Source organism: Pelmatolapia mariae, linkage group LG10_11, assembly GCF_036321145.2.
Source record: "Pelmatolapia mariae isolate MD_Pm_ZW linkage group LG10_11, Pm_UMD_F_2, whole genome shotgun sequence".
NCBI lineage: Eukaryota > Metazoa > Chordata > Actinopteri > Cichliformes > Cichlidae > Pelmatolapia > Pelmatolapia mariae.
The window spans coordinates 52,658,436-52,673,208 of record NC_086236.1 but is presented as its reverse complement, the minus strand read 5'-3'; the positions used below and the strand labels follow the sequence as shown (position 1 = coordinate 52,673,208).

The window sequence follows — 14,773 nt, the reverse complement described above, 5'->3', positions numbered from 1 at the left end:
CAGTTTTCCTTACAGAGTCTTTGAAACCTTTGGCGTCCTACCTCTGCCAGGCTTGTTCTGCACTATGTGGCTCTCTTGATGATATATCTCACTCCAGTTCTTGACACTTAGAAGCACTGTGATAACTCTGTATATCCATCTCCTGCTTTGTGAGTATCAACAATTTGTTTTCTCAAATCTAAACTGATTTCTTTAGTTTTTGCCTTGATTTTTTCTAGAGTGACAACTCGAACCTTTGCTGAAGTTTTTATACTGTATGTTAATTGGAAGATAATCCTCAGTTTTAACTTAATTTTACAGTAAGTTATCTTTGCACATCAGTGGTTTGTGCTATGGCTCAATAAAAAGCTCAGTTTTTCAGGGGGCTAATAATACTGACCACACCATACAGTCCATTATATAAAAAGTGATATTCTGAAGAAATTCTCTGTTGTATTGTATAATAGCTATTGTACAGAAGGCTACTTGCTGTTAAAGGCAACAGTAGCCATCTTATTGCTACTTCCTGTTTTCTTATTCATGTATTTTATGAAAGCCATTTAATTCATTCAGGAAAACAAAGTCGGGGGAGTAAAATAAGTAAATATCATCATTTCAGTTATTATTCTGAGCTGATCAATAAACATAAGAATCTGGCAGAGTCCTCAATGCTCTCTGCTCTGCCAGGTGATTTTAAGTGCCACGCAAGGAGCTATTTAAAAAGTCAACGCTCACTTTGTCTTTTTTTAGTCTTTTGGTTTTAATTTCTCCTCTACATCGCCTTCAATTTCCATCAATGCTACTCTTGTTTCCATGCTTTTTTCCCCTCACATATCCATGCCCTTAATAGCATCATATCACTGAAATTTACATACCCAAGGAGTCATTTTAATTGCTGTATTATTAAATTGAACTAAAATGTCCTGTTCATATATTTATACACTTTTCTCTGAAATTCCTTCTGACATATTTGGAGCTTTAGGTCACTTTTTTCCTGCTCCTTCAAATCTGATTCCACAGCTATGGATAACTCCATCAGCTTGCTACATTAAAGATCGAGTCCAAAAGCAACAATAACAATGTATTTGGATTAGGTATGACTTGTTTTAAAGCACACTTTTGAAAAAAATCAAATAAAGCCAGAATAAGGAAGTGTGAAAGGGAGCGTGAAATAAAAGTAGAACAGGCCTATAGCAAGAAATACCTCGCAGATCACACTTCCACCTTCTAACCTCAACCCAAGCAGCTTGTGAAGTAAATCTCATCAATGAAGTGAACAGAGGATGCACCGCATTCATCAGTTTGGAAATTAGTTTAGCTCACACTCATTTCATTAGCTCCAAAAAGTCAGCTCCCTAAAGGGCACTTAACTGTCATAGTACCAACCCACTGGCTGACACAGAAAGAGAGCCACAGCAGGCAGAGCCACCACCACCACCAAAAATAGAATTCATCACAGGAACAACTCTCATCAGAGCCACATGATTAAAAGTTATGTGAAGGAAATGAATCAGGAGTTGTGTAATGGGGAGAGCCAGCTGAAGAGGTGACAAGGGGAAGCTAAGCTGAGTGAGAAATGCATGTCAGCAGCTCAGACGGTGCATTTTAATGCTGACTCAAGTAATAACTGGACATCAAATTCAGGCGAAATGTTCTCCACTGGCACACAGAGAGAGACAGGATCACAGCCCCAGCCCCTCTGTCATTTACCTATGGTGTAGCCTCTCTTCAGCTCGCCACACCGGGGGCTGCGGCGCTGGGAGTTGGTGGTGTTGTTTTCCTGCACCGCGAGGACAGTGGTTGTCTTGGCAACAGATGGCGCAGCCTTGTTGAGGGGCGAGGCGGGCACCAGTGTCGGGGAGAAACCTTGACTGGCAATATCCACCGACTGAGACTTCTTCTTCAGTCTGCAGAAGGGCAAACAAGGAGAGGAACGTGTTATTGCTATATTAACATGGTGTATGGATGAAAAGGCAGAGAGTGGACAGAGAAAAGATGAGTGACCTTCATCAAAGCACATTTAAATCTGAGGCGGTTAGCTGTCACTGTGCTGTGTCACAGAAATGTAATTGTGCAAGGCAATTTTGCAGCGGCAAGGAAGTTGGTTGAAAGAATCAATAGGCTAATTGCAATCTTGTTAAGGGTGAATTTATTAGCATTGCTCTGCTTGCCCAGTGTAGAGCTATCTCTACTGTAAAAAGGGATTAAATGGTGGGATATTGGAGGGGAACAGCGGGAGTCCAGAGCTCAGGAAACAGCGAGTAACAAGCTGCAAAAGAAAAGAAAAAAATAGAAAAAAGTAGAGATATAAGAATTTACGGAGGTGGAAATGCTTTTATTTCATCTAGAATATACTAAATCCTTTTTCATCCTTTTTCATATACTAAATCCTTTTTCATCTGTTTAACCAAAACACCCCTGGACCGTTCACAAGTGGCCCAGAATTCTGCTGCAAAGATTTAACATTAAACAGCTCTAATGTAGCTCCATTTCACTGGCCCCTCATCAAGTTTAGATTTCATAATTAATTTTTAGAGAGCTGCTTAGTCTGGTGGCATACATGACATCTTACATTTATTTAGTTCTTAAAAGCCCTGTAACGAGGGCTTAAAGCTCTAGCACATGTGTCTTGGAAGCCATGGTTCACAAACTCGGATGTGCTTTCACTTTTGACTTGTGGTTGGGATGCCTCATGATTCAGCAGAATTAAACACCAAATCAATTTAGTGAATCTGTTTAACTGGGCAAAACAAATCTGTAAGAAACCACTGCCTGTAATCCCAGTTTACTTATAGCTTTGACTAACTGGGCCTACTTGGGCACAACTCTTCATTGTCACCCTGAAGTTGTTCTTTTTGATGAACCACATACTGTGTCCATCCTCACTGGCACCTACATGAATAAATGGATGTATGTGACTGGTTATTTTTTATACTGGATACCTCCATATTTACACTGTTGTCTGTCACATCAATTCAATTTCATTTCATTTGCATAGCCTCAAATCACATCAACAGTAACAGTTGTAAGGTAAAGAACCTACAATAATAAAGAGAAAACTCTAACAATTAGATGACTCCCTATGAGCAAGCACTTGGTGACAGTGGGGAGGAAAAACTCCCTTTTAAAACCAGGCTATAGGAGCAGCAGCCATCTGCCCTTTTGACCTCCTCAGACTGTACCATCTTCTCCATCCACTTGGAGATATATATGTGAGGCTGTACCAGAAACTACTAGTCAGATTGACTGGTAGTACTCCATGGATATCTGGAGAGACCAAAATAGAAGGGTTTTTTATTCCCTTTGTTAGCCATGTTGCCTCTCATGTTGCTAATATCTAATCTCCTCTGTTGAAATTAAAACATTTTCTCAATCTCATTAGCCAAGCCATGAGATGGGAACTTAGGGTATAAACAACATTTTTAATAAATTGTGTGAACTTCTAGTGCTCATTGTAAGGAACCAAATTGGCAAGTCTGCTAGCAGACTTGCCAAAACTTGCCAAGTAAGCTAGCAGGAAGTTAGCTGGGAGTGCTAACTTTGTATTGATTAAAATTGTTTGTAATTCTAAAAAAAAAAATGCCTAAATGGGGAAGTGAGCATAACAAAAGAGAATGCAAAAAATAAAGAGTAGCCCTTGGTGTTAACATGACTACACCACCATCTTGCCTAATACCTAAAGATGCAACAAGCAGACCTTGTTATCAAACTACATAGCTAATCTTAGTCATGTAGCGCATTTGCATTCTGTAAATTAGTTTTTCCTCCATTACCACACTGAATTCAAATGGCTAAACAATTAAACAGAAGCTACAGTGCAACATGTAAAACTCTCTTTTCCAGTAAAAAGCTTACAAAAGTTGAATGCTTATATAAAGGGCATCAAAAGGCATGCACTGGCTGAGGTAGGTCAAATATAATCTGCCTACAACAACAACAAGTCAAAGCCTATTAAAAGGCTGATGAGATCCCAGGTTTGGGTTTTAGAATTATAAATGAGTTAACTGGGCTAATCTGAACAGGTAATCCCACAACACTCAGCAGCAGGTTTATCCACTTACATATGTTTGCAAAGCCACACATGTAAACACACAGAATACATCACACTAACACACTGACACACTCATACAAATGCATCTAAAGTGGTAGTAAAAAAATAAAAATAATAAAAATTAAATTCTTGGGTGTTCCAGCAAAAACTTTGTCAAAAAAAATAAATAAATCAAAAAATGGCTCCTAAAACACTTTCTCTATACACTGAAAAAGTCCTGAAACAGCAATACAAGATTCCCAGTGCCGCGCTCCCTCGCACACACTTTCAATCATTCCAGCAAAACTGCTGAAGCGAACAGAATCTTTCTGGCCATTTCACCCAAGTGCCCATCCCCTCATGGACCAAAGCAACACACATGACCACAGTGTCTAAATCGCTAATGAAAATGCATAATCTCTATGGAAATGTCCTTCACTGTGTGCTCTTTTTAAACTCAAACAAACTGAAGCAGTCAAGAGAAGGTGGCAAACGAAGCAGGTTGAGCTGTGAATAAACAAAAACTTTATAGAGGTTTTCCCTCAGTCAATTCAGTTAAAACACACAGGCACTAAGTGCTTTCTACAAATATACCAACTGAAAATTGACCCCATCTCTGTACCTTTTGTATTTGCATGTACATATATTCTCCATCACATTCTGTCTTGTCTTTCCATTAATGCATGCAGTGGAGGTTTTGACAGAGCTGACAAAGGCTGACACAAAGTTAGCTGAATGTGCTAGATTGTACTTGTTTTGAGGACACAGAAATGCTGCTGCTGTTAATGGCAGGACCAGAGAGGGAAAAGACACAGACAGACAGACAGACGGAGAAAGAGAGTGAGAGTGTCAAGCTGTGTGAAGTCTATCTGCTTTCCCTTAGGAGTTAGTACTAATTACTGTCTCATCAGTAGAACAGAAGCCCTTCTTCTAGCTCTGTTTCACTAAGCTACAAGGCCAAATGGTATCAAAACGCGTGTGTGTCAGAGTTCGAGAACAGAATCGATGTGTCTAAGAAAGCAAGATGGAAACAGAAGCAAAGAGGTAAAGAGAAGGACAACGCATGTGAAAAATAACGTATTCGTGCCTTTGTGTGTGTTTACATTTTCATTCTTTTTATAGTATGGAGGCAAAAGTCAACTCAGTGCCAATATTTTTATGAACTTATTCTTCATTTTCAAGTCTTTTTAAAAGAAAAATCATCAACAGTCAGTTTAAAAGAAGAATGAGACAGTAAAACACACAAAGCACAACAAAGAAACAAATTAACATTTGTAAAGACAAAATATTAATGTGGAAAGGCACACCCATCACCTGTCACCTCCAGCTAGCATGGCAAAACAAATATGCACGTCTCAAAGGGGACCTCTTTTTCATATTTTCTTTACCAGAGGCAGGCAATCAAAAGGAAGCTGCCACAGGAAGATGAAGGGACCTCAAAGGCTTATTTTTTGGACATTGAGTGAACCAAGGAGATCTATCAAGGCAGAGTACAGCATAAGTAAGAATTATTATTTTGTTCTTTCATTTATTCAACCCTAGTGTAATAATCCACACGATAAAATATGGAACTGGAAATGAGCATAACAGGTTCCCTTTAAAGAGTTTAAAATGTACTTTGCCAGGGCTAATTACATTAACTGTTCCCGTACTGCACGTTTGACTGTTTTTCAGTCTAAGCAGTTTCAAGTCTGTGTTGTAAAACCAAGTCAAGGCAAATAGCTAAGGAACTATAGAGTACCCATCAACTGCCCTTTAAATATGTGCTGTTAAGTTAAACCCTTTAATTAGGATGAATACTGAAAAATGTGGGGAAAAAATCATAACATGAACTTCAACTCAGCATTAGCCATTATTAGCTTAGCACTCAAGTCTCTGCACTGTCAAAGACGAAGGTATGTTTTTGGGTAATGCAAGTTTTAAAAAGAAAGAACGATAAATGGAAGTCTTACAGGCATAATGATGTACTAAAATAATAATAATAACTATAAAAATGTATAAATAATATTCTATCTCAGTGCAGCACTGTTTACAACTCTTTATGACCAATTACATGCTAGCAAATGTCAACAACCTCCTAAAACCATTCACCGAGTGGTTGTGGAATACACTTTTCCCTATAGTCTCACTAATCAGTCTCTCGGCCTGCATGAATGGGACTTGGGCAATCGATTTCACCGCAGCTGCAACCTCCAGCAATCACTAACAATCTTCCACGGAGTAAATATTTTTCCTGCACAACCAGTGGTTTCTAGATGGTTGCTAACTGGTCCTTAGGCCTGTGTGACTTAGGCCTAACTTCTTTATGATTTTTTTTTATATAGTTTTTGTTATTCCTGGAATAGACCAGACCAGTTTCCACACTGCAAGTCTCAAACCATACAATATAAACCTCTGTCTCTCTCTCTATGGCAATGCTTTACAGTGGTAGCGCAATTAAACTGGCGACCATCCCTGCAACCTGACATCAGATTTAAGAACCCCGACATGTCTGAAACATTCCACCTTAATCTCTGTGCTTTTAAGTTTTTCTTTCTTTCTCTTTTTACTTTGTGTCCAATAATGCTTGTTTAATTTTGTTTTCTTGCTGCAGTAGTTTTACTATAGTGTCAGCATTTTCTACTGCATTCAGACTGTTGACATTTCCCACTGCCACAGGCTATGTAGTCAGGTAACAATGTCTGGCAAGGATCACCTGCGTTGCATTCACACATGAATTTCTCAACGAGATATATATATATATATATATATATATATATATATATATACATATATATATATATATATATATATGAAGAAAAAAAAAGTTTGCCACGTTTGTCCTTTTCATTTTGGCCCCAAAGCCTTATTATGAAGTTGTGCTGAGAGCTAATCTGAGGTCCACAGAGTCTTTTCTAATGAGCATCCTAGCTCAGCTTACAGGTTCAGGACCCAGGTGGGTGGTAGCCTGAGAACTGAGATGCTGTGTACCATCATCAGCTGCACTCTTCAGCAGCTTCTGTTTCCCACTGTGACTAACCGAGGAGCAAATGGCTGTAATCCCTTATACAGCCTGAGAATGGAACTTAAACCACAGATTTTAAGTCAAAAGTAATGGTAACTTATCTAAAATATGCACATTCAAATCTATAGCACAGAAGAGTGAAAAAAATCTGAATCAAACAAGAGGGGACTGCACAAGCTAAACTGCTCACACTTGCATAGTCATTCTGAGCTATTTGGAGTGTGGCTGTCGTGGATGATTCAAAGCACTCCCAACACAACAAATTTACAACACCAGATTTAACGTGTGGTGGATGTAGTGGACTGGTTTGCTTTGTATCAGGCTGAAAGTGTGAGCTGTTAGAACGAGACGAAGGTCAACAGCCAGCCTGCCAGATGGCGTAGCAGTTAATGATGTAATGGACACCCTTGCGTCACCAGTAGCTACTGTTTCCCAACCACATGGCTGCTTCATGTTTGGAACTTTCACAACTGATAACGCCACAACTGTGAAACCCATAAAGAAGCCCTAGTGGGAGCTTGCAGCAAGTATAAGAGGCTTTTCCTCTCACACCAGTGAGGAACTATAGAGCACCACAGAGGAATGAGAGACACATGTCGACAAAGCCAGCAGCTCGGACTGATTCCTATCTGCGAGCAAATGCTCACTCGATGATGAACAGAGGGAGGGTAAAAAAAAATGAAAGAAAACAGACGCACGGGCATTTTGTTTTCTTCCTCACTTTCGTGATCTGACCTGGACCAGGAGGCAGTGGTACATTTGCAGCTCTGCCAAACTGGCATCAGTAAGATTATCCAACTCTACAGGGATCCACGTGACTTGGCAAAAGGATGCATAAACAACAGGAAATTTGGGGCTAAGTCAAAACACGCTTATCGCTCCCCTACTAAGAAGGATTAGACCTTGAAAAAAGGGGGATGCGTTTGCAGTGCCTTCCAGTGCTCCTCTTTGCTTTGCTTCCAGTTCCCTGTCATGAACAAAAAGGGAGTTAAAAAATGTTTCATATTTTTTATTAATAGCAGAACTGATAGTAATACTAATACTGCAAATGGTTAACTATAGTGTGTCCTTAATAAGCTGTTAAAAGGCACTCAAGGTAAGGAGATTGGATTATCTCTGCACCTTCCTTCACAACTAAGTGAACAGCATTTTCCAGGTTGCACTAGGCTGTTTTTAGTGAAAAGCTTTGATAAACCCACGCAATGCGACAAATAGCACAAAGGCCGCTAGCGTAGTGGAGGTTTTAATGCTTTTTTATAACTATATATTATACACGTTGTTTTAGGGCCCTGCTCGTACAGGACTGCTTTCATGTTCTTCCCATATTATGTTTCATTGTGACGTTGCTCTCTTGAGTTCATGTAGTTAACGAGCCGCAACGTCTGTGCAGGGAGGAGCTCAGGGTGGATGGAGGAACAACAAAAGGGTCTTGCTTTTAGAGGGTAAGGACAAGAAATCATTCAGGTTGGAGGACTTGTTGCAGTTTTAATTGAAACATTTCAGTCCAAACCACAAGTAGGTGTGACATCTGATGAATCCTAAAAACTAATAAGGCACTTAGTTATTTTGATCACATGAACAACTTCATTACCATACGGCCAGGCAAGGGAATATCTTCTACTTCTTAAGTATCTCTTTATCAACATCCCCTCATCTTCATACCATGCAGCACTCACATCAGATTGTTTGATTTGAAATGGATAGCAGTTATGACAAAAACAACTTGACAACTGAAGGGTTAGCTAAAGCCTAATAAGAACGAGTCAGTTGCCATCGATGCTGTGCTTCGACACACACACACACACAGAAAGAGAGAGAGAGAGAAAGAGCAACAACAACCTGTGGCCATGCATGTTAATGAGCCTCTTTTTTTACGTCTCGAAGCAAAATGAAATACGGCTCAGACCCCGCCGTCCTCTGCTCTGCGGTTAGACACCTCCACATAATGATCTATGGAGCTCTACGCCACATTACGCTCATCTTCCCTTCCTAAATGCCAAAGCACCAATTCCGTGTCAAAGGTTCATGTGACGATTTTGACCAATGAGGCTTTAAACTCTCCCTCTGTAACTAAGCGGCGAGAACAAAAGCTAAAGGCCAGCCATGACGCAGGCGGAAAGTTAAACAACAGAAAAGTCAGCAACATTATTAAATCCTGTGTCAGGTCGCCTGTGACGGTGTTTGCTACAGAGCATTTGTCATCTGGAGCCGGGAAGCATCTATAAAATGCCACTTTTCAGCCAGACATGAACAATGCAATCAAGAAGTGAAGCTACAATTCAATTTCTTTTATTAGTTATGTAAGAAATTAAAGAGCTTTCCAACAAATGATTCGTTGTTCCTGACACATCCGATGCTCAGCAATTCCTTGTCCCCCCCCTCCCATTATTTAATTCTTTAAGACCCCTGACATTCTTTTGGGCTTCTTATGTCTCGCTTTACGGTTTGTCACTGGCAAAGGCAAACAGGCCTACATCAGCATCAGCAGGTGGATGGAAGAAAGAAAAAGAAAGTGCCTCGATGTGTGACTTTCTTTCTCCAGTGTTTCGCTATAATAAGGAAATGAGATGTGCTATAGGAACAAAACCAAGATAGGGATAACGCCCACAAGCACAAGAAAAACTACACAGATGGTGATAGCTCTGCTCAGACTCATTGATAATAAAGGCAGTGAGAGTCGGGTATAGAAGTACTTTGCACTGTTATCTTGAAATACACTTTACAACTTTTTTAAGGCAGCTGCCATTGCTGCTGTGAAATCAACTACGTTCCAAAAGTTAAAGTTCTTCTATAATATAAATCCTTAAGCTAACAGAATGTAAGTAAAGCTACTTTTTATTCTGTGTCCTATCTACAAAATGTTCACATTTTAAATGAAAAGCCTGCCACAAATATCTCAGGTTGTTAGGAAGGAATTTACAGTGCATGTGACTTTTTTTTTTAAACCAAGCTACCAAATTGGGTATTGTGAATCATGTAACTCTACTCATATTAGTATCATCTGGGAAACTTCTGGTATCATACCCTATTTTAAACTGCTTTATAAAAAAGCTTAAACATTGGTAGCCTTTGCTCAACTTGAAAAAATTCTAGTTATATATAAATCTTTTGGCAGAATCAGTACTTTTACTTCTTTTACCTTTCTTTTGCTTAATCCATCCATCTATCCTTATCTCATTCAAGGTGGCCAGTCTTTCACACAGCTAACTTACAGACAGACAAAAACTCACACACACACATTCACTCCTACAACCAATTTAGAATCGCCAATTAACCTAACCAACATGTCTTTAAAGTGTGGGAGGAAGCTGGAGTACCCGGAGAAAACCCACACAGGCAAATGGAGAACGAGCAAGCCCCACAGGAAAAGGCCTCCAGCTGTACAGTACAGAAAGTCTACCTGCACCTGTGTTTTCAGTTTAAAATTCAGCCCCCATGGCTGTGGGTTAAAAAAAAAATCCTCCAGACACCAGTTTGCCCTCCTTAATCAAGCCTTAACTGATCGCGCAGCATTACACTCTAAAATAATACCGGACGAAGACACTAGCATACATAATGCCTCACTAGCCAACCATCCCTGGAGCTGTGTCTAATGATTTCTCCATCACTTAGCAGCTGCATCTGCCAGCAATGTTGAACAGCTCCATTCTGATCAAAAACAGTCCATAAATCAACAGTTCGGCTGGTGACCACACAGCTGAGGGGCATGCAGCTATTCACTCTCTAAAATGTATCAATATCCCACAGAAACACCCCTCAGCCACAGCCTTTCACTTGACTAACAGAAGAATTATCTTAGCTGACACAAGGCAGGGAGGGAATAGAGGAAGATGGAAAAGCAAAAATCGCTGCTTCATTATGTGTCTGTCTCTGACTCGGGGGCATGTTTTTCTCTCATACTTTTCTTTTCTACCTCCGTATCACTCAGACAGCAAAGGCAGACACATACAGGGAAAAAAGAGAGCGTGCACACATGCACTCTCTTTGTCCCCATCTTGGAGACAAACACAACCCTTCAGACTCAGCCGCTCGATCACACACAGCTTTCAGTGTTTGACTCGGTGAGTATCCGTGGGGCCCAGGGACCGTTACTGCTGCCACTGCAGTCTTCCACTGTCCTCCTCCTTCACCTCCTCCGCCGCCTCCTCCTCGTTGCTAGCCTCAGCCTCGCTCCTGCACTCTCATTTGCTGAGCGCCGGTGACAGGCAGCAACACAATTGGTCAGCGACCATACTGGATACAACGTCATGCCACTGTGGCTTGTGGTGGTGCAGAAATCAGAGACGTGTTCTGAGTTATTGGCAGTTTTTCAGCAGTGTGTGGAGTATCATGTTAGATCATTACGTCTGGAAGAAGCTGGAGGGGCAGGACAGACAGCGGAGATGAAAAGGAACGTTTTAATTATTACCGTTATTGGCTTCCCACATAGCATCTAATTTGTTTGAAAGAATAATGTGCAAATATATCCCAGAGCAACAACAGTGCATTTGTGAAAAAAGTAACATGGAGCAGAAGCACCAACTGCTGCAAATAATGGAAAACATGGCTATACTGGCTGGTTTGTTACTATAGTTTTGATGTAGCACACGCAGGTTGTCTCCCTATGATTTTTGATTTCTTTGGATTGGCCTGTGTTTTCTCTCTCTGTCCTCTTCCTTAGTGCTGATTGTTTGGTGGCCCACCTCCATGCATATATAGCCAGAGGGGGGGCAAGTGGAGAGATCTCCTCCACCAGACCGTTGACTCGGGCTGTTGTCTTTAGTTTTATTGTTTAGTTATTAGCTGAATTCACTAGTTTACTTTCTTGGTGTAAAGTTAGGAGGAGCCTGAACCTAATCTTTCAAACCTAATTGCTTTTTGCTTATTGTGGATCCCTGCACCTATATTTGTGCACAGTTTTCTCATAATCTTTGCATTATTTGGCATTCTTTAAACCATAGCAACTTTGTGGCATGCTATATGTTGAACTATGAATTTGGTGACCACAATACACTGAACAGGAATGGAGACAATGTAAGAGAGATGCACTCGTGCTGTGTAAGATTTTAGAAAATACACCTCATTTTGAGAGTTGAAAGATCAAATTGGATGAGACTTTCCAACTAAAAACCTAATTTTGTATAAGCTCTTTTTAGCTGCATTCAGGCTGAGTGTAAACTTTAGATTGAATAGGATTTAAGTCAGTAGGGAGACACGGTGAATTATTTTTACAGCATACATGTTTACTGACTTTAAAAAACAAGAACTCGGTGGGTGGCTTGATTATGTGGGCAGCTGCAAATTTAAGTCAATCTTGAAGTTGATGTAAGGCAGAGGTCCCCAACCCCCGGGCCACGGACCAAGTTGTTTGGTACCGGGCCGCGAGAGTTGAGGTTCGGGTGTGAAATTTATCGTTTTCAGGGTTTTTATCGTTAACTCGGTTTTGCTGGGTCTTTTCCCGTGTTGTAGTTGTGTGTCTTATTTTGAAAGAAATATTTACACGTTACCGTAGCGATCAGAGAGCATTAAAGGGGCAGAGAGGAGGATGTTACTCTCAATGTTGTTGGCGCATTTCAGGAGGACGCTGGTAATAAAGTTACACAATTACACAGTGAATTCGCGTTTATTATTATATTTACAAAATACCACAGTTTTTGTCTTGGTCGTATCATTTTATTTTGTTGTATTTATCTGCGACACCTTAAAGGCCAGTCCGTGAAAATATTGTCTGACATTAAACCAGTCTGTGGTGCAAAAAAGGTTGGGGACCGCTGGTGTAAGGCGATGTAAAATTGGCATACTGTCTACAGTGATGCTGGTGTTTCAACAGTTTCCAGTTCATGGCAAGCTTAGGCGGGGGTGGTTCCTGCCTCATTCCTTAACATCCAAACTAATTTCCTGTCATCTGAGGGTGACGGTTTAGGTCATCTGCAACATCTAGGCAAAGATGTGACACATCCAAATAACTTGCAATTACGTACAGCTATTTGAACTGATAGTGTTGGACCTGGAATGGACCTCAACCCTATTGTAGAATTTTGGGCTATGCTTAAAAGCTGGGTCTGTACCAGGAAACCCAATTTAAATGAACTCCACAAATTCTGCCAAAAAGAGTTGTCAAATATCCAACCAGAATTAAACCAGAAGGCTGTTGATGCTATCAAAAGCACGTGATAAAGATGCTACTTGCTAACTGATATTTTACCAAAAACTAATGGAGAATATGTATAACTTTGAGCCTCTTTGTTTCATTTTTATCCTGTGTCGATTAAAGAAAATCCAAAATAAATTCAAACTCGGTCCTTGTTAGATCAAGTTATCATCGAAAAGTCATTCCATAAAAAGTCATCCCCTCTTATTTTAACAGACTGGCTGCTGGACTTTCAAAAGGGGATTTAAGTTGTTAAACAGTCCTGGCTTTTCTCTGCTGTAGTTTTGGTGAAAGCTCTAGATTACAGGCATTTGTAGCTGAACGGATCACATGGGTGTGGACCAAGCTGCTATTTTCAGGGTGTCACATGAGCTTGTTTTCCTTCCTGCTTTATTGTATGTGAAAAAGTTGTCACTCCTTGGTACAAGAACATGACACTCTTCTGTCCTTGTTATTAATTTAAATGATTTAACACAACTGTTAGATTTTAATTGTCCACAAGAAGTTTGATGCATGGAGTCAGGACATCTTCACCTAGCTACACCTAACTGAGCATTAAAAAGCTTTAAAGTAAAAACTGCAACATGTCATTTTTCTAATGCTAGCAAAAGCCTGGAGAGCTTTTGGTTTTATTCATCCGTTCAGAATTTTCTCTTTAGTGTCGAATCTGCTCTTATTTGTTGTTACTAATTAGTCTGGTTGCTATCAGAAAAGCTTCAGGAGCGGAGTGGGCAGAGGGTTTGGTGATATAAGGTGGTCTAGTGGGAGGGGAGTAGTTCAAAAGTAAAAAAAAATAAGACAAAATATTTTTTCCTTCTTTCTTTTCTCCTTTGTTTGGGTCTGAGAGAGAGATGAACAAAGCTGCCGGTGATACAAACATCCCGTCTGACCCAGAGCAGAGGCTGCTGTGAAACCATGCTCATTTGTTGAAGCGCAACCCTTTGATTGGCTGCCTGCTCTAATTAGAACAAAAAACATATGCTAGACTCCAGCCGTCTCATTAACACCATGTCCTTGAAACAACACCGAGCGGCCCTGCTGTCTGACTGTGGACAGATTCGAGCTCTACGCAGGGCGCTACATGTTATAACTGGTATAAGTGGCCTTGAAAGGCCTAAGCCTTTCTTTTCCTATGGTGAGCATGAGGATGCCCACTTCTGTGGCACTACCGTCACATGCTGGCCCAAAATTATTTGGACTTGGGTTTTCATATGAGCAAATACTAGTACTTATCCTTGCTTAATTACATTTGAGATGCTTGTGTGAAGACCTTTAGTTGGAGAGAATATTATAGGTACTTTTGGCTGCTCCCTTTTCCCCCCCAACAGGTCACAACAGTGGGTGAGTGGATCCACATATTTGATTTTCCCCCAGTTACTTCCCTGCCAAGCTTGGGAATGGCACTAGAAGTACATTTGCTTGTGACCCCCAAAGCTGGCCTTCTCTTTCACATGTCAGACAAACATGATGCACATACATAAGATCAAATATGAGCTTGTTCCACTGTGGGCTCTTAGAACCGGGATGTCAAACTCATTTTACATGGTGGAAATTTCCCTCCTGTCAGTGTAAAGATGTTTAACTACACATTCAATCTCCGACATATGTAATATAAGATAAAGAAGTGCAA

General features: G+C 40.4%; 1 protein-coding gene across 4 annotated transcripts in view; it reads right to left on the bottom strand.

The window, feature by feature from the left end:
* Positions 1 to 14,773, bottom strand: part of oxr1a (oxidation resistance 1a) — a 169,768-nt gene that overhangs the window by 91,651 nt on the left and 63,344 nt on the right. For all 4 annotated transcript variants that reach the window (XM_063487689.1, XM_063487690.1, XM_063487691.1 and 1 more), the window contains one exon: positions 1,690 to 1,886. In XM_063487689.1, coding sequence (XP_063343759.1) covers positions 1,690 to 1,886 — 197 coding nt within the window. The remainder of the gene's footprint in view (positions 1 to 1,689; positions 1,887 to 14,773) is intronic.